Raw genomic sequence first — 25,412 nt, forward strand, 5'->3', positions numbered from 1 at the left:
CACCGGCACGATGTCCTATACCCTTTATCATAGGTATATGTATATACTTTTTATATTTTGTTTTTGTTTTTGTTTTTTTCTGTTTGTCTTTGTTTTTAATATTAAATAACTCTTATTATATGTAATGTAAACGGTGAGGTTCTCACATAAGCCCCCCAGGGTTTCTTACCTCACCGGCACAACAACTATCACATAATGTTTCCCTCGGAAATAACTAACATGTCCTGTAAATGTATACAAAAATGTTGTGCAAATAAATCAAATCAAATCAAATCAAATGTTCACATGAAGTCCCCAATCCACATTGGAGCCATGCCGTTCCCATGTGGATCCCGAGAGACGCATAAATCTAGTTGTATGAACTTTTTAATTAAATTAAAATTTTAATGCTATACTTTAATTATATCTTGTATTGTTGCTTGTTTGTGCAAGCCTACTTGGTATGATCTAACGGTACTGATATGTTTTATGTTATATGTACCGTCACAGAAGAGAGAGATTCTACGCCGACTGAACCAGAACCTGAAAGCACAGAGCCCGGCGGAGGAGGAGGGACCGGTCCGGCCCCCGGAGGAAGCTGCACCACCCCCCGCCGCCGCCCAGCAGAAGCACCCCGTCACAGAGGAGCGTCCGGCGTCCGGAGGAGGAGACAGGAAGAAATGGGAGCCCGCCGCCGCCGGAGCCCCAGTCCTCACGGTGGCCCAGCAGACCTTAGAGGACTCCAGCATCATCGCTGGTTCTGTGTCGTGCATCGCCTCGGGTTGGTTCTTGTGTTATTCTCATCGTGATACGAACGTATTGTCATATTACGCATGACATAGAAGACCTATGATATGTCCTGGAAAAGTTTCATTGGAAATATGATTCTTTTATTCAATTTAGTGTTGTTGTTTTTATGTTTTCAGTGTCAATTGTTGCCCTAAGTTCAGATACTCTGAATGCTATGAAAGCATAGGATCGAAAAGAAAGAAAGGTTATTTTGTGATAATATTATTGGCATTAAATAAATGAATTGCCCACAGTGTACATTTTGGTCAATTTCAGTGGCCTGATGCTAAAATGTAGTTGACCCCTGCTTTAAACTATTCAAAATGAACAGCAGTATAATATAATCTATATTGCTTGCGTACAATGACTAAATGTAATGTTCTTGTTGATAATGTTCCAACATCTGTCAAGCCGAATCACAATTGTTTATAGAGCACCGAAGTCCTGACGTCACTCGTTCATCCCCAGGTTTGCGGAAGTAATTTCTCTATGGAGAATAACTGTTACGAACATTCGGGGCATACTCGCCTATCCCCATAAATGGAGACAAAGTCTGACAGTATAGAATAGCTAGGAAAGGAGATTCCTAAAACATACCTAGCTCTGACATCAGAACACTCCTTCTAGAAACCCCATATACGGAGATAACTGACATCTGACATCATAGTCCCCGGTTTGGGCATGACAGACATAGCCAGCTCCATATGTGGGAATGCCTGACACCACCTGACATCACCGCCGTGATGTCAGGAGCCACCCTCAGTGTTATAAAACGAGCCGTATGTCAGGGTTGATCTAGTCTCATCATCGGAATTAGACCCAGTCCTAACCCTTCCAGAGTGAGCAACATAGACCCAATCAGGAATAGCTCATCAGGCAATCCAGTGTAATCAGCGACGCTCGAGGAACATATTGACCCTACACAGAGTACCAGGACAACTGGCTGGCCGTACAAACCAGCTAGGCCTCTCAGTGGCTCTTGAGCCCGGTTCTAAACAATCAGCCGATTATAAGTATTACAATGGTCCTTCCACCGGAGAGCCGGATTCAAGACTTACTGTAGGGGACTGTAGGGGCAACATGCCAAAAGTCACAAGGAAATGGAGACACCAGGGGCGGCGAGAGGACTCCGATCCTGCCGTTCGGACCTCAATGAGAGATCAGGCAGCATGCGACCCGATGGAGGGGGTACTGGCACCCACCACGGCAGTATATGCCTACATGGAGGAGCTGGTGGTGGGCCTCCGACGTGAAGGAACACAGAGAGCGCTCCAGCAGCGGATTCAACAGCAGTCCCGAGCGAGCCGAGAACTGTCCGGAGGAATGAGGAATGGGACAGACGCAAGCAGTCCAGTGCCAACCAATGGTTCCTCACAGGGACTCCGGACTGGTCCCGACACACAGGGACCCATCAACCCCCCACCGGAGCCGCAGGCAGGGTTCGGCACGCAGGGTAAGACCTTTCCTCCGCAACCGATCAGGGTTCGGCACGCCGGAGACGCAGCTCATCAGCGACCGATCAGGGTTCGGCACGCAGGGTAAGACCTTTCCTCTGCAACCGATCAGGGTTCGGCACGCCGGAGACGCAGCTCATCAGCGACCGATCAGGGTTCGGCACGCAGGGTAAGACCTTTCCTCCGCAACCGATCAGGGTTCGGCACGCCGGAGACGCAGCTCATCAGCGACCGATCAGGGTTCGGCACGCAGGGTAAGACCATCGAGGCCTGAACGGCGGTCCCATCGGGTGACCCGTTCAAGGCAGAGGTCTAGTTTCTCCGCGACCGATCAGGGTTCGGCACGCCGGAGACGCCGCTCAAGGCCTGAACGACGGTCCCATAGGGCGACCCGTTCAAGGCAGAGCTCATCAGCGACCGATCAGAGTTCGGCACGCAAGAGACGACACTCGAGGCCTGAACGGCAGCTCCGTAGGGCGACCCGTTCCAGGCAAAGTTCTTCTTCAACCAATCGGGGTTCGGCAAGGAGGCACCGGTCGAGAACCAGGAGCAGAGCCCACCAGGAGCAGAGCCCACAGCGCAACCGGCACAGGACGCCACGCGTCCCTAGCCCCCGACGGGCCGTTCGGCAACCGGAGGTACGCAGTCCACGCAACACTGCTCGGACACATAGGATCCGAAGTCCACAGAGAGCTACCCAGCCGTATAAGAGACCTGTAAACATAATGATGAATACTACAAACCCAAAACCTGCACAGGCTCAGAGGTGGAACGAAAGCAGGAATAACAGAGCATATTGTCCATACTGTACACAGGAGAAGCACACGCTGAACTACTGTGCTGGGTTCAAGCAGTTAACAAAGGATCAGAAACAGCGCTGGATCATCGAAGCAGGGAGGTGCTGGAAATGTGGAAGACCTCACCAGGCCAGGGATTGCGACCTACTCAAGAAATGCTCACAATGCAACCAAACCCATTTGGACATTCTCCATGACGTACAATCTCGAGAATGGACGAAGGAAGGACAGGGGCCTGGAGAGGATGAGCACCCGCAGGTCTAGAGACAACCGCAGGTCGAGAGACAACCAACCGCAGGTCGAGAGCCGTGACAATCAACCAACGACCAACGACGGATCACAACCTGTCACCAAGATCATGCATACCACCGACGGGTTCCTGTACAGGGCGGCAAAATATCCTCCTCATGGGGCGGCGGGACAAAATATCCTCCTCATGGGGCGGCGGGACAAAATATCCTCCTCATGGGGCGGCGGGACGCATCTCTACCGCAAGTACTGTATGATGAGTCAGAAATGATGAGCAGAAGAAGATGGAGATACAGCCAAACCCTCGCCGACCAGTTCTGGAAACATTTCTTGAGGTGTTACCTATAAAACCTCCAAGTCCGGCAGAAATGGCAGATCGAGATGGCAGATCGAGATGGCAGACCGAAAGGAGGAAAGGAGGTGTGGGAAAAGGGAGAAAGGAAAAAAGGGGGGGGAGGAATAAGAGAAGGAAGCGGATGCTAGGGAACATCCTGGAATGTTTACGTATTTCCACCGGAAATCCGTGGGGCGGCGTATGCCAGGAATGTTCTTGAAAATATTTTACGTGTTTCCACAGGAAACCCGTGGGGCGGCTGTTACGAACATTCGGGGCATACTCGCCTATCCCCATAAATGGAGACAAAGTCTGACAGTATAGAATAGCTAGGAAAGGAGATTCCTAAAACATACCTAGCTCTGACATCAGAACACTGCTTCTAGAAACCCCATATACGGAGATAACTGACATCTGACATCATAGTCCCCGGTTTGGGCATGACAGACATAGCCAGCTCCATATGTGGGAATGCCTGACACCACCTGACATCACCGCCGTGATGTCAGGAGCCACCCTCAGTGTTATAAAACGAGCCGTATGTCAGGGTTGATCTAGTCTCATCATCGGCATTAGACCCAGTCCTAACCCTTCCAGAGTGAGCAACATAGACCCAATCAGGAATAGCTCATCAGGCAATCCAGTGTAATCAGCGACGCTCGAGGAACATATTGACCCTACACAGAGTACCAGGACAACTGGCTGGCCGTACAAACCAGCTAGGCCTCTCAGTGGCTCTTGAGCCCGGTTCTAAACAATCAGCCGATTATAAGTATTACAATAACATTGGGTCATCTTAGAATCGTCTCATATAAGAATTGTGGTCCAAAAATAAACACCGCGTGTCGGCGTTATTGTCAGGGAGGAGGTTCTGTATCGTTTATGATAGTCAGTCACTTATATTTGATACAGTCTGTTTCTGGCGAAAATGTAACTAATTCGGCGGAAGTAACATTAGCGTTTTCTCACCGTCAGTTGATGCTTCATATCCATAAGAGTCAACCCGCCGTGGTCATTTGTTTATTTTTGGAACACAGTTCTTATTTGACGCGATATTAAATACGTCTATGGGATTCAGAACGGGGGTGGAAAACTGCGAACCAGGTAGACAAACAAAGGATGTGTAAATGACGTCAGACTTCGGCGGTCTATATATAGCACCAAATCACAACAAGAGTTATCTACTTTAGAGCAGGCCATCATACTGTTTAGTTTACAGAGACACAACACAATTCCCCCATGAGCAAGTAGCCTGCTTGGCAACAGAGGAAAGGAAAAACTAAACTTTGACGAGAGGAAACCTAAAAGAGAAGCAGTATGGCTGTTTAATGAAAACTGGATACATTGTATCCCCCCTTCCCCAGGCACTGTGATGTCTCCTGAGGAGAGACCGCCATCTGGTGGAGACAGGAAGAGGTGGGAGGCAGGAGCTCCACTGGTCCTCTCTGTGAACCAGCAAACACTGGAGGAGAGCTACGTCAGGACGGCTGGTGAGTGTTCTAATGGCAACATGTAACATCACATCTGTGTGCTGAGAAAGGTTATTATAATGTTGACTTCATGTGTTCAATTTCAGCTAGTTTTAATCAGTGGTGTAAAGTAACTAAGTACATTTACTCAAGTTCTGTACTACAATTTGGAGGTATTTTTAATTTACTGGAGTATTTTAAATTTTCAGTACGTTTACTTCTACTCCACTACATCACAGAGGAAAATATTGTACTTTTACTCCACTACAATTATTTGAAAACTTAAGTTTCTAGTTACTTTGCAGATATACATTATTATATTATAAAACATACATTAACCACTTTAGTCCTATTTTATACAGAGGCTATTTGAAAATAGCCGATCTACAAGCTCACAACACGTCGCATCGTGGCGCGTTGTGAGCTTGTAGATCGGCTATTTTCAAACATTTTAGTGCTTTCACTTTTGATACTATATTTTGATGCCAATACTTTTGTACTTTTACTCAAGTGACATTTTGAACACAGGCCTTTTACTTGTAACAGAATATTTTTATATTATGGTATTGCTACTTTTACTTAAGTAAAATATCCGAGTACTTCTTCCACCCCTGGTTTTAATACATGAAGCAGTTTTTTTTGTTTAGTTTTTATTTCATGAAAAGGCTTAGTTTTAGTTCAGTTTTATTTTTTTCATTGTAATATGGGGTAGTCGGAGCAAAGATTCCAAAAGCTCAGAATAATAGCAAAAATAGCCGATCCACAAGGTGTCCATTCTTCCTATTTATTTAAGAACGATTCGATACTATCAACATAATGTACTGAGTCACAACATGTAACACATCTGTGTCCTGAGCTGAAAGCTCACTGAACAGTACATGTACCCTCTCAGAGCACACGATGGTGGGCGAGGTCATTCAGATGGGGGTCCCTCAGGACGAAGGGGGTCCCAGGAAGGCTTGGCGGAGTCCAGACTCTCAGGTGCTGAGAGCGTTGGGGGAGGCGGAGCTGCAGCCGTTCACACAGACAACGCTGGACAACGTCAGCATCTGTATGGGTCAGTTCTTTACTTTACTTTATCTGTTCATTTAGACGGGACAATACACATTAACACATTGAGTGCCAGGGTGTTTTTAAAACAGGGTACAGTCAGTGCCTGGATTTTGAACCATTTTTGAACCTTTTTCAAGTAGTCACAAAATATTTTCAGTGATCACCGTCCTCACGGTGATCCCCTCATTACACACACAGAGGTCTCGTACAATCGGGGGAAAAACATTAAAAACATTCGGTAATCCGTTCCATAGTTGCAGCCAGTTGAAAATAGTCGAAAATAGTCAAAAATACATAGTAAAAAAAAGGTACACAGGAGCCGAGATACAGGCTTTTGAAGTCATAAGTTAACCAGGAAGTGGATTAAAGTCTAAATCTTCGAAAAATGATATCTCCTGGTGCTGTGAAGATTTTTTTGTTTCTTTTTTTTTTTTTTTTTTTCAAAAACGGTTATAACCGTTTTTGGCACACCTCGTTTGGATTATGAAAAACGGTCCGGACCGTTTTTGGCACTCAATGTGTTAAAGGAGGATTACATTTTGCCCGACATTTTTCTTACCTTATTTATGATGTTATGATATCCTAGGATGAGTGGTACAGTAGAAAAATGTCATAACTCCATCCCGGGTCTGTCGCAGCTAAAAACCCACACCTATGGGACTTGCTCCAAATCGTGTATTTTAATTGTTTTTTTTTGCTGAGATCTGATGTTCATAGTGAGAGTCCCACAGGAAGTCTTTCTAAAGCGAGACTTCCGGTGGAGCACATTCAAGACAATCACGTTGCATAGTGTTCTATCACTATGAACATCAGATCTCAGCTAAAAACTAAAAAATAATAAATAAATAAAATATGCCATTTAGAGCAAAAAAACATGTAAGAAAAACGTCGGGCAAAATTCTCCTTTAATGAACATTCAATGAACGTGAATTCAATCAACTGAACATGATCTCATGCAAACATGCCGGATTTAGCTAGAAGCTCATTTCCTTCCGTAGTCACTCCCCGCACATAAAAACACCACAATAACAGCATGACAAAAACAGAGAGAACATACAACTGCCTAAAAAAATAGTACCTAGTTTAAACCTAAACTAAAAACAAATACAGTCTGGTGTCTGTCTGACCGAGTGCCACGTCCAGTGTCTCTCTTCCTGTGGATAGAATAGATAGAAGTTGCAGTCAGTGATTGACAATGTACCTACAGTAAACTTAAACTTATCTCATGCCAAACATTACCCTAACTATAGAGGTCAAGAGGTGCACGCACATCCAAACATTTTGATGGGCGCTGGATCAAAACAGATAAACTGTGTGAACAAAAGAAGAAGGTCCGCACAGAGAAGGTCCCAAAATAATTTAATAATAGACGGCTCTATTATTAAATGATTTTGGGAGCATCAAGACGGTGTGCGGACCTTCTCCTTTTGATCAAACATTACCCAACTACCCGGTAACAATCACAGCAATTGTGGCACAAGTGGTAACAGTAGAAGTCAGTATGGTGTGTCTTGTCCGTATACAGTACTGTAAATGTGTGTGTACCTGCAGGGCTTGCAGGTACTCTGTCATCAGTCCATGAGTCCATAAACCTTTAAACAGGTTTGTCCATAGACCTCATCATTACACAGTTCATGGAGAAACGAGGGGCTTTTTAGATCACCAGAGCACCATTTTCACACACGATTATGGTTATGTTGAAGCAGCTGCTGTGATAATATCCCCACATGTTCTCCCCCACAGACAAGTCTAAGCAAACAGCAGCAGTGACGCCGACGCCTGCAGGACTGAGTCCGTCTAGAGACTCGGCGAAGCCCCCTGAGCCCCCCCACCAAGCAGCTGTGCTTCAGAGCCCCAGGGCTCAGGGTCAGGAGGAGGTTGTGGTTACGACGGAGGCCTCGGTTCGGCAGGACCCTGTTGTCCCCGAGGCGGAGAACCGGCTGCTGATGCCACCTGGACTCACAGACATCCAGGGTTAGTATATAATACACTCAAATGGGCACTTAGATCCACCCATTCATTAAAGGGATAGTTCACCCCAAAATGACTTTTTTCTCCTATTGATTAGTCACCCCATGGAGACTTGAATTCATGGATATGTTTTAGTTTTTGTCTCATTCCTAAGACAATAATTTGATGACCAGCAGCGGTTCCGGTAGGAGACACAAAGAGTCTCCTGTGTGTCTCCTACCAAAACCGCTGCCTAACGGTCGGTTCGCTGGTCATTAAATTATTAGCTTAGGAATGCGACAAAAAACAAAAGATATCTACATTTACAACTACATTTGGAACCAAATGGACCCGTAAGGGTTTGTAGACTCTCAGTTGAATTAACACTGGATTTTACAGTGATTTGCGGTCCCAGAGAGACAGAGAGAAAGAAAATGTATCAAATGGAGGTCTGTGGCCTAATGAATGTCTAACCGTGGGTCAAATTAGAAAGGTTTGATAATCACTGCTGTGCGGTGTGTAGAGTTAATTTAACAATTAAATTGGGAGAAAAAGTAAAAAAGTAAAACATTAATAAATGTTTGTCATTCACCCCCCTGACCTGAACACTTAACAGAACCAGCAGACCTGGAGGCGGTGGACCTGGAAGAGGAATGCCCCAAGCTGGCTTCACATCAACCCCCCACCGCGGTACAGCAGGCCTGGGAGCAACGCAGCCAGCGGCCAGCGTGAGTCTGGACTGTTCAGCCATCCAGCATTATTACTGCAGGCTTACTGAAGGCCTAATGAACTAACTCCCCATTGCAATTAGAACTGCAGACTCACTCCCAAGCTTCTGCTGTAATCTGAAGACTCTCCTCTTCAGACTCCATCTCAGCCCGTAGCTCTTGCCCTAGCTTTGACGACCTTGCAGGATTATGCAAAGGCTAAAATGTAACTTAGATAGCATGTTATGTAGACAGATGCCAGGTCATTGTTGACCTGGCATCCTATAGTGTGTATAATTTCAATGTACAGGCTGATGATAGGTTCTTGGTTTACTTATTGTATTACTTTATTATTAGATTACTTTTTTTATGCATTTGATGTATTATGTATATTATGATGTATTATCTTGTGCCCTTACTCCTTGCTTACTGTAAATCGCTCTGGATTAAGAGCGTCTGCTAAATGCCTGAACTGTAAACTGTAAACTGTACTGACAGCGTAGACCTTGCAGAGAATGCATCGGGCTAAATGGGAATTCATTGTTTTTAGGCCACCAGAGGGCGCCGAGAGACCAGCAGAGACCAAGGAGGCAGAGCCAAAAGCAGAGAATGCCAGAGACACCTCAGGTGAGTCTAGCAGACTACTGGCTTTGTTTACAAAGGATTAGTTACATCATATCCAGTTTACAGTGACCTGTGAGATACCTGGACAATGATATAGTAATATTGTCTGTGATGCTGAAGCATTTAAAACATTTTTAAAGATTTATTTTTGGCACGGCAGTCACACACCCACATTACTTTTGTGTGTCAACCACTTCGCGGGAGTTGTCGCTTAGAGAAGAAGAGTCGTCTCTTTAAAGAAGACAAGCAATCTAGGGGCACGGTGGCGCAGTCGGTAGCGCTGTCGCCTCACAGCTAGAGGGTCCTGGGTTCGATTCCCGCCGGGGACGCTGGGGGCGTGTCATCTCCTCCGCGTCATCAGTGCCCATACCCTAGGTGGGGTTGGCGAAAGGGCCTACTCTGTGTGGAGTTTGCATGTTCTCCCCGTGTCTCCTAGGGTAGTTAATACCCTCACAAAAAACATGTAGTAATCCTGGTCACTATACTGCCTCCCCCTGGTCAGCCGGGGCGCCTGATGGAGGGGAAGGGAACTGGTTGGAATAACGTGTTCCTTCCACGCGCTACGTCCAACCAGGGAAACTCCCCCCTGTCAGGTGACAAGAAGGTCAGTTGGCTCTCATGCATTGAAGGAGGCATGAGCTCGGCCCTGGCCTCCCTAGGCTGGTGGGGGGAGTGTAGTGCCCAGGATCACTTAGCAAATTGGCACCGGGTGAAAAAAAGGGTTACAAAAATCGAGGGATAAAAAAAAAAAAAAAAAAAAGAAGACAAGCAATCTAATCTACAAGGACATTGTAGAAAAGGCTTTCACATCATACGGGTTCGTTGGATAGGTAGTCGTAGTTACGTGGTACTAGGTCCGACCACGTTGCTGAATGCTTGGTACTCCAAATATGGAACTAACGGACTTTGGGCATATCGGGACTCCATATACGGATATGACCGTCTCGTATTGACATCACCAGGATGACACACGCACCGTAGCCAACGATATAAAGGCAAGGGAATCTCAGAGTTGGTTTAATTCCTGCTTGTGTACCATCACAACCATGTCTGACAGAAAGGCAGTGATCAAAAGTGCAGATATGTCTGAGGACATGCAGCAGGATGCAGTGGAGTGTGCCACGCAGGCCCTGGAGAAGTACAACATGGAGAAAGACATGGCCGCGCACATCAAGAAGGAGTTTGATAAGAAGTACAACCCCGTCTGGCATTGCATCGTCGGGAGGAGCTTCGGCAGCTACGTCACTCATGAGACGAAGCATTTCATCTACTTCTACTTGGGCCAGGTCGCCATTCTGCTGTTCAGGAACGGCTAAGGGGAATGCACTCGCATAAACACCAACTGACCATTATTTACTGACTGATTTAGACAGAGAGGCTCTATCATTCCTGATCAAGGGCCACTGCCTTTTTCTGTGCTGCTTTCTGCTTTGTTGAACTTTGTTTTTGGAGGAGAAAAAAAAAACATGGCCATATAAGGCAAAAATATTTTTTGTCTTCAGTTTCATTAGGTGTGACCGTGTGACCAATTTTTTTTCTAATTAAATTATTATGGTTTCGCTGTCCAGGAAAAGAAAGAGAGGCTTTTTATGCAGGGGGAGAGAGAGATGGGGAGTGACACGCGCAAAGGCTGTCGGGATCGAACCCGCGACGCTCTGTAAGGCTACATTGGAGCCTAGGTGCCTGGACCACCTGGCCAGTGGTCCGGTGCCTAAACATTTTTTTTAAAGGCATTTCAAAAAATCTTTAGCAGGTCGTTCCTGGAAAAGAGAATTTGTTCTCAGCGAACCACCCCTGGGTAAATAAAGGCAAAACAGATCATATAAATAATTGTCAGCTCTGACTAGTTGGAGACGGAGCTCATTGTCAAAAGTCTAGAACAGGGTTTTGTTTCTGTTCGTTGAGACAATGATGAACCGTGTTCTTCAATACCAGGTTTAAATGATTAAGCCGTCAGCATAGATGTCTATACTGTATGTGTAGGTCCACTCCACACAAAAAAAATCCCTGGTCCTTTGGTAAAAAAATAGATTTTTTCTTTCTTTGTTTTTGCCTCTAGGGACACCACCTCCTTTTTCTTTTGGTAGTGTTATTTGGGTACTTAGTGTTGTTAGGTACCTGGACGTGATTCAAGTCCAGATATTGTCATATCATCTTCATCTGTTGCCTCTGTGCCTCTGTGTTGGAGGAACCAGGGGTGTAGCCGTTGTATGGAGAAACGGGTCTCGAAATCAGCAGAGAACTGATGGACAAACCACACTGAAGCTAACGATTCATTCATGAAGAGCTCCCCTACTGACTTGCTATCATTACACGGACGCCATGCTGTCATTAGATTATGTGTCTCGTTATAAAATGCCCCCCTGCCACAGGAATCCACATGGTTTCAGTTGTATAACCGTCTTCCATCGCTAGCTTGGGGGAAAGTAAAGAATCATATACACAAAGATGGAGATATTGGAAATTTGGTTATTTAAGGTGCACAACAAGTCATCATCAACCTTTATTTCATCTTTATACCATCGAGGAAATGATCCTCATTCGCAATGATGGTGGGTTATGAAAGCTAAAAAATAGAACATTTAGACCAAATAAAATGCACAGCATATCATTATAAAATAAGAAAGTATGAAAATAAATTACGATCGTAAATTAACTATCATTACAAAAATTAAACATGTAATAATCCCTACATTCTGATAAATACCAGTGATGGGTTTATGACCTAAAAGAGAGACAATGGTGTACTAGACGTTTCACCAGTAATGAATCTTAATGCTGGGAGCTAGACAGCATCTAATGGTGTCAAGGTTGTAGCCGTGGCTCACCCATATCTGCATAGGCTTTTCTTTCTGTAGTGCATAGGAAGACAACTCTTATTTATAAGCACCTTGACTCAAGGCCGTGATTTGAGTGAATACTGTGGATATTGTGTGCATGCAGACTGACTTCTCATCTTTCACCGCAGTCTGAAAGCTCATCTCTTCAGAGACTTTACCTCACCCTCTTCCACTCCTCATTTCTATGTATCAGTACATAGCTGCCTGTTTAGATAGATGCTAGATCTGTTATCCAGATGTATCTCTGTTACTTGTTCACATTATGTTATGTATTTAGATTATGTATGTTATTTAGATGTATGCTGTTTACTTGTCCACAATTTCTAAGTATGTTTACGTATCAAAAGGATAGGTTTGCAGTGTACCTGATATCCTAGTGACATTATTGCAGTGGTTCTCTATATTTATGTAAAGGAACCCCAAATTGATGTGTTAGGCAGTGTGTGGACCCCTATTTCAAAGGATTTTGTGCCAGGGACCCCCATAAGAACATATTTTTGTTGTTAGAGAACAGAATTCTAAACTGTCTATAATGTAGGTGGGGAGATAGCAATAAAACCTATTCTAAAGGATTCTCTGAGGCTTCATGAGGCTATTTCCACAATTCATATAAAGTATAAAGTCATTCAATTATGTAAGTTATTTGAGCGACAATTAATCGTCAAGTAAAATGTCATCATGGTGACAGACAGACCTTTCTGTCTACACGAGGTCTGTCACGATGATGACATTTTACTTGACGATTAATTGTCGCTCAAATAATTGCAAATAACTTACATAATTGAATGGTTAGTACGGACCCCTGGGGGACCCCGGTAAAGAAAGTATAATGCTTTTAAGGGGTTTAGACAAGTGGTTCTCAAACCTTTGTGTCAAGGACCCCCAAAATGATACATATTTGGCTGCGGACCCCCTCTCATATTTTGTGACAATGACCCGCAGAAGCAAAGATTTTAGTTAAACATGTTCGCTTTAAAACATATATATTCAAAGATTAGCACAAAATTTCACGATTTAAAAAAAAATAGCAGATCTACAAGCTCATAGCGCGGCACTCCTGCCACGCTATGAGCTTGTAGATCTGCAATTTTTTAACAGCCAAAGTGTAAACACATGGTTAAAGGGAGTAGTTCACCCAAAAAATTACTTATTTTCTATCGATTGCAAACCCCATGAAGCCTTAAATTCATGAATTATTTTTTGTTTTTGTCGCATTCCTAAGCCAATAATTTGATGACCGTGTGCCAGTGGCGTAGCCAGAACGCTAGCCGAGGCTGGGCCTCGGCAGTGTCGGGTGGCGCGAGTGCATGTGTGCCCGGACTGTGCGCGCACGAAAATGTGCGGTCATTAGTGGTTTTTGATTGCGGGTTTGTGACGGATTTCGGATACCTATGTATACACTGTTATCAAATTGGCTGAATATGATATTAAAAAAAATCTAATAGGTAGGCCATTAGAAAAATCTAATGGCCTACCTATGCCCTCCCGTGGCTACGCCCCTGCCGTGTGCATCTCCAGTAGGAGACACAAAGAGTCTACTTTGAGTCTCCTACCGGATACATTAGCATCTTTCCGCCGGTAATCAAATTATTGGCTTAAGAATGCGACATAAAAAAAGAAAATACATGAATTCAAGGCTTCATGGGGTGTGCAATTGTCACTCATGAGACGAAGCATTTCATCTACTTCTACTTGGGCCAGGTCGCCATTCTGCTGTTCAGGAACGGCTAAGGGGAATGCACTCGCATAAACACCAACTGACCATTATTTACTGACTGATTTAGACAGAGAGGCTCTATCATTCCTGATCAAGGGCCACTGCCTTTTTCTGTGCTGCTTTATGCTTTGTTGAACTTTGTTTTTGGAGGAGAAAAAAAAAACATGGCCATATAAGGCAAAAATATTTTTTGTCTTCAGTTTCATTAGGTGTGACCGTGTGACCAATTTTTTTTCTAATTAAATTATTATGGTTTCGCTGTCCAGGAAAAGAAAGAGAGGCTTTTTATGCAGGGGGAGAGAGAGATGGGGAGTGACACGCGCAAAGGCTGTCGGGATCGAACCCGCGACGCTCTGTAAGGCTACATTGGAGCCTAGGTGCCTGGACCACCTGGCCAGTGGTCCGGTGCCTAAACATTTTTTTTAAAGGCATTTCAAAAAATCTTTAGCAGGTCGTTCCTGGAAAAGAGAATTTGTTCTCAGCGAACCACCCCTGGGTAAATAAAGGCAAAACAGATCATATAAATAATTGTCAGCTCTGACTAGTTGGAGACGGAGCTCATTGTCAAAAGTCTAGAACAGGGTTTTGTTTCTGTTCGTTGAGACAATGATGAACCGTGTTCTTCAATACCAGGTTTAAATGATTAAGCCGTCAGCATAGATGTCTATACTGTATGTGTAGGTCCACTCCACACAAAAAAAATCCCTGGTCCTTTGGTAAAAAAATAGATTTTTTCTTTCTTTGTTTTTGCCTCTAGGGACACCACCTCCTTTTTCTTTTGGTAGTGTTATTTGGGTACTTAGTGTTGTTAGGTACCTGGACGTGATTCAAGTCCAGATATTGTCATATCATCTTCATCTGTTGCCTCTGTGCCTCTGTGTTGGAGGAACCAGGGGTGTAGCCGTTGTATGGAGAAACGGGTCTCGAAATCAGCAGAGAACTGATGGACAAACCACACTGAAGCTAACGATTCATTCATGAAGAGCTCCCCTACTGACTTGCTATCATTACACGGACGCCATGCTGTCATTAGATTATGTGTCTCGTTATAAAATGCCCCCCTGCCACAGGAATCCACATGGTTTCAGTTGTATAACCGTCTTCCATCGCTAGCTTGGGGGAAAGTAAAGAATCATATACACAAAGATGGAGATATTGGAAATTTGGTTATTTAAGGTGCACAACAAGTCATCATCAACCTTTATTTCATCTTTATACCATCGAGGAAATGATCCTCATTCGCAATGATGGTGGGTTATGAAAGCTAAAAAATAGAACATTTAGACCAAATAAAATGCACAGCATATCATTATAAAATAAGAAAGTATGAAAATAAATTACGATCGTAAATTAACTATCATTACAAAAATTAAACATGTAATAATCCCTACATTCTGATAAATACCAGTGATGGGTTTACGACCTAAAAGAGAGACAATGGTGTACTAGACGTTTCACCAGTAATGAATCTTAATGCTGGGAGCTAGACAGCATCTAATGGTGTCAAGGTTGTAGCCGTGGCTCACCCATATCTGCATAGGCTTTTCTTTCTGTAGTGCATAGGAAGACAACTCTTATTTATAAGCACCTTGACTCAAGGCCGTGATTTGAGTGAATACTGTGGATATTGTGTGCATGCAGACTGACTTCTCATCTTTCACCGCAGTCTGAAAGCTCATCTCTTCAGAGACTTTACCTCACCCTCTTCCACTCCTCATTTCTATGTATCAGTACATAGCTGCCTGTTTAGATAGATGCTAGATCTGTTATCCAGATGTATCTCTGTTACTTGTTCACATTATGTTATGTATTTAGATTATGTATGTTATTTAGATGTATGCTGTTTACTTGTCCACAATTTCTAAGTATGTTTACGTATCAAAAGGATAGGTTTGCAGTGTACCTGATATCCTAGTGACATTATTGCAGTGGTTCTCTATATTTATGTAAAGGAACCCCAAATTGATGTGTTAGGCAGTGTGTGGACCCCTATTTCAAAGGATTTTGTGCCAGGGACCCCCATAAGAACATATTTTTGTTGTTAGAGAACAGAATTCTAAACTGTCTATAATGTAGGTGGGGAGATAGCAATAAAACCTATTCTAAAGGATTCTCTGAGGCTTCATGAGGCTATTTCCACAATTCATATAAAGTATAAAGTCATTCAATTATGTAAGTTATTTGAGCGACAATTAATCGTCAAGTAAAATGTCATCATGGTGACAGACAGACCTTTCTGTCTACACGAGGTCTGTCACGATGATGACATTTTACTTGACGATTAATTGTCGCTCAAATAATTGCAAATAACTTACATAATTGAATGGTTAGTACGGACCCCTGGGGGACCCCGGTAAAGAAAGTATAATGCTTTTAAGGGGTTTAGACAAGTGGTTCTCAAACCTTTGTGTCAAGGACCCCCAAAATGATACATATTTGGCTGCGGACCCCCTCTCATATTTTGTGACAATGACCCGCAGAAGCAAAGATTTTAGTTAAACATGTTCGCTTTAAAACATATATATTCAAAGATTAGCACAAAATTTCACGATTTAAAAAAAAATAGCAGATCTACAAGCTCATAGCGCGGCACTCCTGCCACGCTATGAGCTTGTAGATCTGCAATTTTTTAACAGCCAAAGTGTAAACACATGGTTAAAGGGAGTAGTTCACCCAAAAAATTACTTATTTTCTATCGATTGCAAACCCCATGAAGCCTTAAATTCATGAATTATTTTTTGTTTTTGTCGCATTCCTAAGCCAATAATTTGATGACCGTGTGCCAGTGGCGTAGCCAGAACGCTAGCCGAGGCTGGGCCTCGGCAGTGTCGGGTGGCGCGAGTGCATGTGTGCCCGGACTGTGCGCGCACGAAAATGTGCGGTCATTAGTGGTTTTTGATTGCGGGTTTGTGACGGATTTCGGATACCTATGTATACACTGTTATCAAATTGGCTGAATATGATATTAAAAAAAATCTAATAGGTAGGCCATTAGAAAAATCTAATGGCCTACCTATGCCCTCCCGTGGCTACGCCCCTGCCGTGTGCATCTTCCAGTAGGAGACACAAAGAGTCTACTTTGAGTCTCCTACCGGATACATTAGCATCTTTCCGCCGGTAATCAAATTATTGGCTTAAGAATGCGACATAAAAAAAGAAAATACATGAATTCAAGGCTTCATGGGGTGTGCAATTGATAGAAAATAAGTATTTTTTTTGGGTGAACTACTCCTTTTCAAAGTGGTTAAAATGATTGTGACGCTAATTTAGTGTCTAATTGTAAGTAATTTAGCGGGAAACCCCCTGGTACACCCCCCCCCCAAGGACCACTTTGAGAACCACTGGTTTAGACAGTCCACTTGATGTGCTGCCCTCCCTCTCCTTTCCCTCCTGCAGGTTTACCGCCGGCCTGTGACCCGCCGGAGCCCCTCTTCATGAAGCTGTGTTCTCCGGCCCACCGGCGTGCCGCCGCCCTGGGCCTGCTGTCAGGCCAGTCCTCCATGGAGGAGTCTTCGTCCTCGGTGGCGTCTCGCTCGCGCTCCGTCTCGCCGCTCCGCTCCAAGCAGCACAACGCGCTGCTCATCGGCCTCTCCACCGGCATGTTCGACGCCAACAACCCCAAGGTGAGCGCCCCGCCCCCCTGCCCCCCCGCCCCGCCCCCGGAGAGAGGCAAGAAAAAGTACTGTACACTAACAGCAGTGTAGTATTCCTGTTTTCACCATTGTTCATTTAATGAAATAGACGTGTCGAGAGAACATGGTGCAAGAAATTCACACAAGGTAGGTCAGTGTAGAGAGACAGGAACCCCAAGGGCAAAGAGAGAGAGAGGACAGACACACAAGACAAGACAGTGGGGTAATCGAACCCGGGTCCCACGTTCCCCTCAGGCAGTCCCACGTTCCCCTCAGGCAGTCCCACGTTCTCAGAGCTAACATGACCACGCATTGAGTCCCGTTTTTCTGCGTGGTCAGCAATCACTGCAAATATCACACTGCATTAATGGACCCGAGAGACCAGACTCCAGTGATGGGGGTGATGGGTGACCAGCTGTTTCGGAGGTAGTGGAGGGGAAGGGGGGTTCGCGGAGGTTTGCGAATAGACGAAGCGCGTCCTTGTGTGAGCGTAGCGAACTACACTGGTCGGCTGGAGGTATTTTTAGGCAGTCTTTTTTTTCCTATTTTTTTTTAACCCATTAAGACCAGGAACGCATCTGTGTCATTTTTAGATTTCTTTGGCTATTCAAAAATAGCAGATATACAAGCTCATGGTGCCGCGCCATGAGCCATTAGATCTGCATTTTTTTTTTCATTTTTTTTTAAGTGAACATTTTAACCCAAATCTTTGCTTCAGGGGATTCTACAAATGTCTTCTAAATCCAAAACTTTTCATATCAAAATTCATCACTGCCTCAAAATGATATGTATTTGGCCGCGGACCCCCATTTCAAAATATGTTGTTCCAGGGACCCCCCAGAAGCAAAGATTTGAGTTACAAATGCTCGCTTTAAAAAATATATATATATAATTTTTTTTTGCAAAAATGTTTTTTGCAAAAAAATCAGATCTACAAGCTCATGAAGCTTGTAGATCTGCTATTTTTAGATAGCCCAAAGAAATCTTAAGTGACACAGATGCGTTCCCGTATTGAATGAGTTAATGAGGTGGACCTGGAACGGAGCTATTAATCACATGGTCTGCAAAACAGTGGAGTCTGTGATAAGAGAGAGAGAGAGAGAGAGAGAGAGAGAGAGAGAGAGAGAGAGCATCCATCACCCTCTGTGTCTTACACAACCTCCATCAGGGAGGCAGAGGCGCACCACTCAGCTCAACCTTATTTATATACAGAGAGAGAGAGAGAGAGAGAATGAGCTTGTGTCTGTGCGGTAGAGCGCGCACGGTTCGGTGCGTGCCCCCACTTGTCCTAATGCGCTGAAAATAGCCGATCTGCAAGCTCACAACGCGTCGCAGTGCGGCGCGTTGTGAGCTTGCAGGTCGGCTATTTTCGATGAGCGATACCCGCTAGCAAGTAAGTATGAATCGGGCTTAGGGTGCAGCCTTGTGTGTGTGTGTGTGTGTGTGTGTGTGTCTGTATTACTATACTTTTGAGGTCTAAGTGTATAGTAGAATTTGATTTGAGAAATAGACATTGACGACCATTTTCCTGATCCTCATAAAGACCAAATGGCTGTTTTTATGGTTAACAGAATATTTCTTAGAGTCAGATTAGACATTTAGAGGTTAGGTTTGGGGTTACTTGGAGCTATGCCTGATTTACACTTACACATTTACACTGCGTGAAAATAAGAGATCTACAAGCTCACAAGTGTGACATTCATAAAAGCACTCTCCTAAAATGCTGATGTCCTCACAAGTATATAGAGTCTGTGAGCCAGCTTGCAGATTGGCTATTTTCGAAGCGCGGTACCGGTGCATAACTTCTGTAAATATAAATCGGGCTGAAGGTGCAGCCCTGTGGCCTTGTGTGTGTGTGTGTGTGTGCGTGTGCGTGCGTGTGTCTGTTTTGTCAGCCAGGGCTGTGCCTGAAGACCAAGCGTTACTAATGCAATTTTTCCATGTCTCTGTTGTGTCACCATACCGGGGGGGCCCGTCCACCGGCATCTCTGTGGCCTCTCCCTTACCGCCTGCACGCACACACTCCCTGCCACAGCCATTTGTCCTCTGGGTTCATGAATAAAAACAACAAAGAGAAAAGAAAAAACAAATCACATTTGTTGAAATAGTTCCGTCTGAGCGTGGTCACCACTGTGGCCATGATGTGGACAAGCTTTTGGCCGCCGTTCAATCCCGGCCCCCAGGAGACCGCCGGGGGATTATTGCTGGCTAAGACAGTTTTTTTTATTTTTCTTTCTGTGGTTTTCTAAATCTCTCTGTGGTGTGATGTGAATGAAAAGAGCTCTTTGTTTTTTTTATTGATTTTCTGTCTTTGACCAATTGGCCAGCATCTCGTCAGGTGTCTTCAGAATACGGCGGCAACTGTTGATTATTTTCTGAACGATTATTCTATGAATTATTTTTCGGAACTGATGAGCAGCTAAAAAGTTGACTTTCCACTGAAGCCCTTGAACACAGGGATGGTAGACAGTCAAACAATGATTGTGTTTATATGATAACCTTACATATACACTCTTGTAACTATCACCAGGTAGTGATACATTGAATTCATTTTTCATAATTGATTAAATTGATTAGTTTGATTAACTGTCGCAGCGCTTCATAATAGGGCATTAACAGAATAATCGAATATTTGAATATCAAACCACTATTCGACCACTGTACATCAAAGTCGATTATTCTACAGCAGACACGCAGCTGTGAGCTCTGGTGTTGGTAGTTTTCCTAATCCCTTCATGGTTGATTGTTGTCAAATCATTTCATACTGTATGTGAGGTTGTGCCTAGGACTGTCCCCTAAAAGTCAACGTGTGGGCCGTGGGGCGAGGAGCCTGACGTCGACTCGCATTCCTTGAGTCGAGTCGTCAATGCCATTGGCCAAAAACATATATATATATTTTTTAATAATTTAATCGAATATTTGAATACTTATAGGTCGAATAAGACGAATGCTAAAAATCACTATTCGTGAATGCCCTACTTCATAAGAACGTGTGTGTGTGGGTCTGTGTGTGTGTGTGTGTGTGTGTGTGTGTGTGTGTGTGTGTGTACCGTGTGATGTCAGATGTTGAGGACGTGTTCACTACCAGACCTCAGCCGCCCGTTCAGCCCTCAGCAGCAGGACCCCGCGGGGACCGGGTCGGGGACCGGGGCCGGGGGGGTCCGCCACGCTGCCGGACCCCCGGACGGGAACCTGGACGTAGAGGACCTGGAGGAGGCCGCTAAGGATGACGACCAATCAGAGACTGAGGAGTAAGGAAAACTACATTATCTAAAATATCTTTTTTTCCAATTTCTGCAGTGAGCTATACTATAATATGCTTCGACTAACTTGATTTACAGTTGGACAGATTTACGCAACTGGTAAAGACAAACCGGAAGTGGGGGAGGGGGGGGGGACTAGGGACTAAGTATAGGGTTGGGATCCTCTCAGAGTTATGGTGGTCCTTGAAATGAAAAAGAAGCGGCCGAAATGAGTTCTCTCAGACGGGTGACCGGCCTCTCCCTTAGAGATAGGGTGAGATATTCAGTCATCCGTGAGAGACTCTGAGTAGAACCGCTGCTCCTCGACTTGGAAAGGAGCCAGCTTAGGTGGTGAGGGCATCTAGGAGCCCCCACCAGGAGGACGTAGAGCCTTCGCCTTACTCCTCCCGCCCAACGCTCCCCGCTGACAGGTGTAGCCGTAGGAGTACGTGCAATGACCGATATCACCCTCCCTGCCTGGCTTCCTTCCCCCCGAACACGGGCCAATTGTGTTCGTGTAGACGCTCGACAAAGCCGGATGTACCACGGTGGATTCGAACTCTACAACAACCTCTGTGGTGGTGGGCAGTGACTTTACCACTGTGCCACCCGAGCGCCGAATCACGGGTATTCTAATTGTATAGCATTGTATAGTCAGTGAAGTCTCTTGACAGTGTGATAAAACTGCTTCCGGAAACAGTTCCAAATGTGATTGGAACCCATTCCGGTTCCTTCCGATTCGCCCCTCCCCCGGGTTCCAGATCCTAACCCTAGTCTTGTTCCTCCACACACAGGGTGTACGAGGATGAGGACCTGCGGGAGCTCAGGGCCTCCATGGAGCGACTGCTGCAAGAGGAGGAGGAGGAGGAAGAGGAGGGAGTGTTCGGCAGGAGCCCCCCGGAGGACGAGGAGGACGACGCAGGAGACTTCAACGGGAACCCCGGCGAGGACGAGGTGCTGCAGGGTTCCTTCATACTCATTTTACATTTCAAAATTCTATACTTTTTCCAGACTCAAACTTACAGAATTTTGCGGTAGATTTTTCAGACCATATTTGACATCTGTGTATAAAAATGTATATGCTTATTAACTCATTCAATCCTGTGTCATTTTAGATTTTTTTGCTATAGCCTATAACCATTATTTTATACTTTGGCTATCGTGAAATAGTTTTAAAATCTTTGAATATATATATTTTTTTAAAACAGCTTTTTAACTAAAATCTTTGCTTCTGGGGGTCCCTGGAACTAAACTTTTTCATGTCAAGGACCCCCAAAATTATATATATTTGGCCGCGGACCCCCCCATCTCAAAATATTTTGTTCCAGGGACCCGCCCCCAGGAGCAAAGATTTGAGTTAAAAATGCTGTTTAAAAAAAAATATATATATAAAAATATTTAGCCTATAATATAGGCTATTCTTTTTTTTAAAAACAGCATTTAGTGTTATTGCACACATTTTCAATGTGTGCAATAACATTTAAAATGACACAGATGCGTTCCCGGTCTTAATGGGTTAACCACATGAACCCTGGTGTCCCTACTCTGGGGGTCTGGGGGCACACATACAGTACATGACATTTGTTTGCTATCAGAAATGTACTGTCATGTAATTTGTCCTGCATATCTTTCCTGGAAATGAACTCAAATCAAATTCCATACTTTTTCCAGACGTTCCATTCCTGTTTAGGAACCCAGGAGGTGAAGCTGGGGCCTGGGGCCGGCGGGGCCGCTGCAGAGCGGGCGGAGGAAGAGGAGGAGGACGACGAAGATGAACACCGGATGGCTGTGGATGATGATGAAGATGAGGACGATGAGGAGGATGATGAAGAAGAGGATGAGGAGGAGGAAGAAGGCTCCAACGGCAGCCCCGGCGACGAAGAGGCCGGGGAGCTGCTCCTGACCAACGGGGACGGGGGGGAGGAGGAGCATCACAGCAGCAACATCAGCCAGCTCAACGAGGAATGGCATTCAGGTAAGAGAGTGGTTCTCAACCAGTGGGTCCGGGGACCACCAGTGGTCCTTGAGCGGGTTCCAGGTGGTCCCCAGCTAAATGGTGGAAGAGTTGAGAGTGTAAAATGGAGAGTTGAGTGTAAAATGAAACCAAATCACTCTCAAGAGTTACATTATTGTTAAACATCTGCATTACTTAATTAAATAATTGTTATTTTTGATCAACGTTTGCCTGTTATCTCTCCTATTGGTACCAACATTAATTCAGCATGGAATTGGGCGCATACCAGCTTGACAGCGTGTTGCGGGTTCGACTCCCGATCCCGACGACCTTTGCTGCATGTCACCCCCCCCCCATCTCTCTCCCCATTTCCTGTCAGCCTACTTTCCTATAGGGCATAGCAGTGGCGGCCATTTTCTGGTTCCACTTCAAAATAGTCAATGCATTTTTCCCATTGACATTTCCAAAAATATTTATATCAATTATTTTTAGCCTAGAATCAAGCCATCCAGGGTCCTGGTGAATCATGACCATAAAACGTTTGATTCTGTGAAAAAACGTTTTTGAAAACGGCAAAACAAAGGGTATTTATTAAATACAGTATATCATATAATTAAATATTTTTTCACCAGGACCCTGGATGGCTTGATTCTAGGCTTAAATAAATTGATATAAATTTTGGAAATGTCAATGTCATGGGAAAAATGCATTGACTATTTTGAAGTGGAACCAGAAAATGGCCGCCACTGCTATGCCCTATCAATAAAGGCAGAAAAAGCCCCAAAAAAATATATATAAAAAAAAAATGCAGCATGGAATTGTGGACAAAATCTTATCCAACGATAACAAAACATTCTAAGTTTTGGGTCTGAGAGTCTAAATCTCATCAAATGGTGGTTCCGTGGCTCAAATGCTGAATAAATAATGGACCTTGATATGAAAAGGGTTGAAAACCACTGAGGTCAGAGAACCAGGGTTCACACCCCGAGTAATGGAGCGATGGATCTCAAATATTTTCATGTCCAAGGTCCCCAAAGTTAAGTATTTGGCCGCGGACCCAGATCTGAAAAGATTTTGTGCCAGGGACCTCCATAAGAGAAGATTTGTTTAAGTTTTTTTTTCACAATTATGAATATAAAATTACGTAGAGAGAGAGAGAGAGAGAGAGAGAGAGAGAGAGAGAGAGAGAGAGAGAGAGAGAGAGAGAGAAAATAAATATGGAGATGCAAGGTTTTCACAGACAGTGAGGATAATGGTCAGTGAGTGTACTAACAGTGAGGATAATGGTCAGTGAGTGTACTAACAGTGAGTGTAATGGTCAGTGAGTGTACTAACAGTGAGGATAATGGTCAGTGAGTGTACTAACTGGATCATCCACCAGGCACATGCCTGGTGGATGAGCGTCCTGGCAATCTTTCATCCAGATTGTCCTCGGGGCCTTCTGGCTGTCCATGGATTATTGCTCAAGTGCTGACATCTGGTAAGCAGGATGCAATAACATATTCTAATGGTGTTTTTAATGTGTGTGTGTTTTGTGTGTTGATGATAAACACAGACGGCAGCGGAGAGGAGGAGAGCGGAGTGGTCCAGCATCACGACAGCATCTTCAGCCGCCTTGAGGAGCTCCGCTTCAACCTGGAGCAGCAGATGGGCTTTGAGAACTTCATCGAGGCCTACAACAAGATTAAGGTGAGCGTTGGTCTGGTTCATGTCAGCTCCCTCTGGACCGCCATGTGGTGTGTTGTTCATTAACCCATTCAGTCTGGGAACGCATCTACAAATGTCTTCTAAATCCTGGTTTCTGAAAAACGTATGTTGTTATATCAGTGGTGCTCAAACTTTTTCATGTCAAGGAAGGACCACCCAAAATTATATGTAATTGGCTGCGGACCCCCCCCCCCAGAAGCAAAGATTTGAGTTACAAAAAATATATATATATATATATTCAAAGATTAACAAAAATTTTCACGATTTAAAAAAATAAATAGCAGATCTACAAGCTCATAGCGCGGCACTCGGTGCCGCGCTATGAGCTTGAAGATCTGCTATTTTTGAATAGCCCAAAGACATCTAAATTGACACAGATGTGTTCCCGGATTGAATGGGTTAACCCAGTGATTCTCAAACTTTTTCATGTCATGGACCCCCAAATGTATTGTATGTAGGGGTGTGCCGATATATCGTCCCGCGATATATCGCGATACGTTTTCGTGACGATATGTATCGTTTTGGGGAAACGTTGGCGTTTTCTTTTTTACAATAATAATAATCAGGCATGCAAACAGCTTTTTTTTTCGGGTCAGGTGTCACTATTTGGATTCAAAACGGCTAGTGAAAGCTGAAAAGCTACAAGTTTGCATGTCTGAATAATGCAAAAATAGAAATATTTGTTTGCATTTGCTTTTTTTCTCCCCCATATATTTTCATAATAAAAAAGTGCGTATCGTATCGAAATCGTATCGAAGTTGTGTGCCCAATATCGTATCGTATCGTTTCGTGAAATCGGCACACCCCTAATTGTATGTATTTAGAAAGTAATTTGTACCAGGGACTCCCATACACAATTTGTGTTCAAATTATATATATGTAATATTCCAAATTGTTCAAAATGTTCAAAATGTT

At 44.2% G+C, this 25,412-nt stretch overlaps 2 protein-coding genes across 3 annotated transcripts in view; both read left to right on the forward strand.

The window, feature by feature from the left end:
* Window positions 1-25,412, forward strand: part of nek1 (NIMA-related kinase 1) — a 51,947-nt gene that overhangs the window by 20,640 nt on the left and 5,895 nt on the right. For both annotated transcript variants that reach the window (XM_080430217.1, XM_080430218.1), the window contains 11 exons: window positions 490-760; window positions 4,967-5,092; window positions 5,964-6,128; window positions 7,868-8,098; window positions 8,691-8,802; window positions 9,332-9,408; window positions 17,359-17,585; window positions 20,658-20,845; window positions 21,631-21,790; window positions 22,508-22,811; window positions 24,346-24,479. In XM_080430217.1, coding sequence (XP_080286343.1) covers window positions 490-760; window positions 4,967-5,092; window positions 5,964-6,128; window positions 7,868-8,098; window positions 8,691-8,802; window positions 9,332-9,408; window positions 17,359-17,585; window positions 20,658-20,845; window positions 21,631-21,790; window positions 22,508-22,811; window positions 24,346-24,479 — 1,995 coding nt within the window. The remainder of the gene's footprint in view (window positions 1-489; window positions 761-4,966; window positions 5,093-5,963; window positions 6,129-7,867; window positions 8,099-8,690; window positions 8,803-9,331; window positions 9,409-17,358; window positions 17,586-20,657; window positions 20,846-21,630; window positions 21,791-22,507; window positions 22,812-24,345; window positions 24,480-25,412) is intronic.
* LOC308086608 (dynein light chain 2, cytoplasmic-like) lies at window positions 10,452-10,864 on the forward strand (the record flags this gene model as incomplete). Its single annotated transcript, XM_080430221.1, has 1 exon — window positions 10,452-10,864. The coding sequence occupies one exon, from the start codon at window positions 10,452-10,454 to the stop codon at window positions 10,719-10,721; it is 270 nt and encodes an 89-aa protein (XP_080286347.1). The 3' UTR covers window positions 10,722-10,864.

This window comes from Gymnoscopelus braueri, assembly GCF_963280865.1.
Source record: "Gymnoscopelus braueri genome assembly, chromosome: 6".
In the NCBI taxonomy this organism is placed as follows: domain Eukaryota; kingdom Metazoa; phylum Chordata; class Actinopteri; order Myctophiformes; family Myctophidae; genus Gymnoscopelus; species Gymnoscopelus braueri.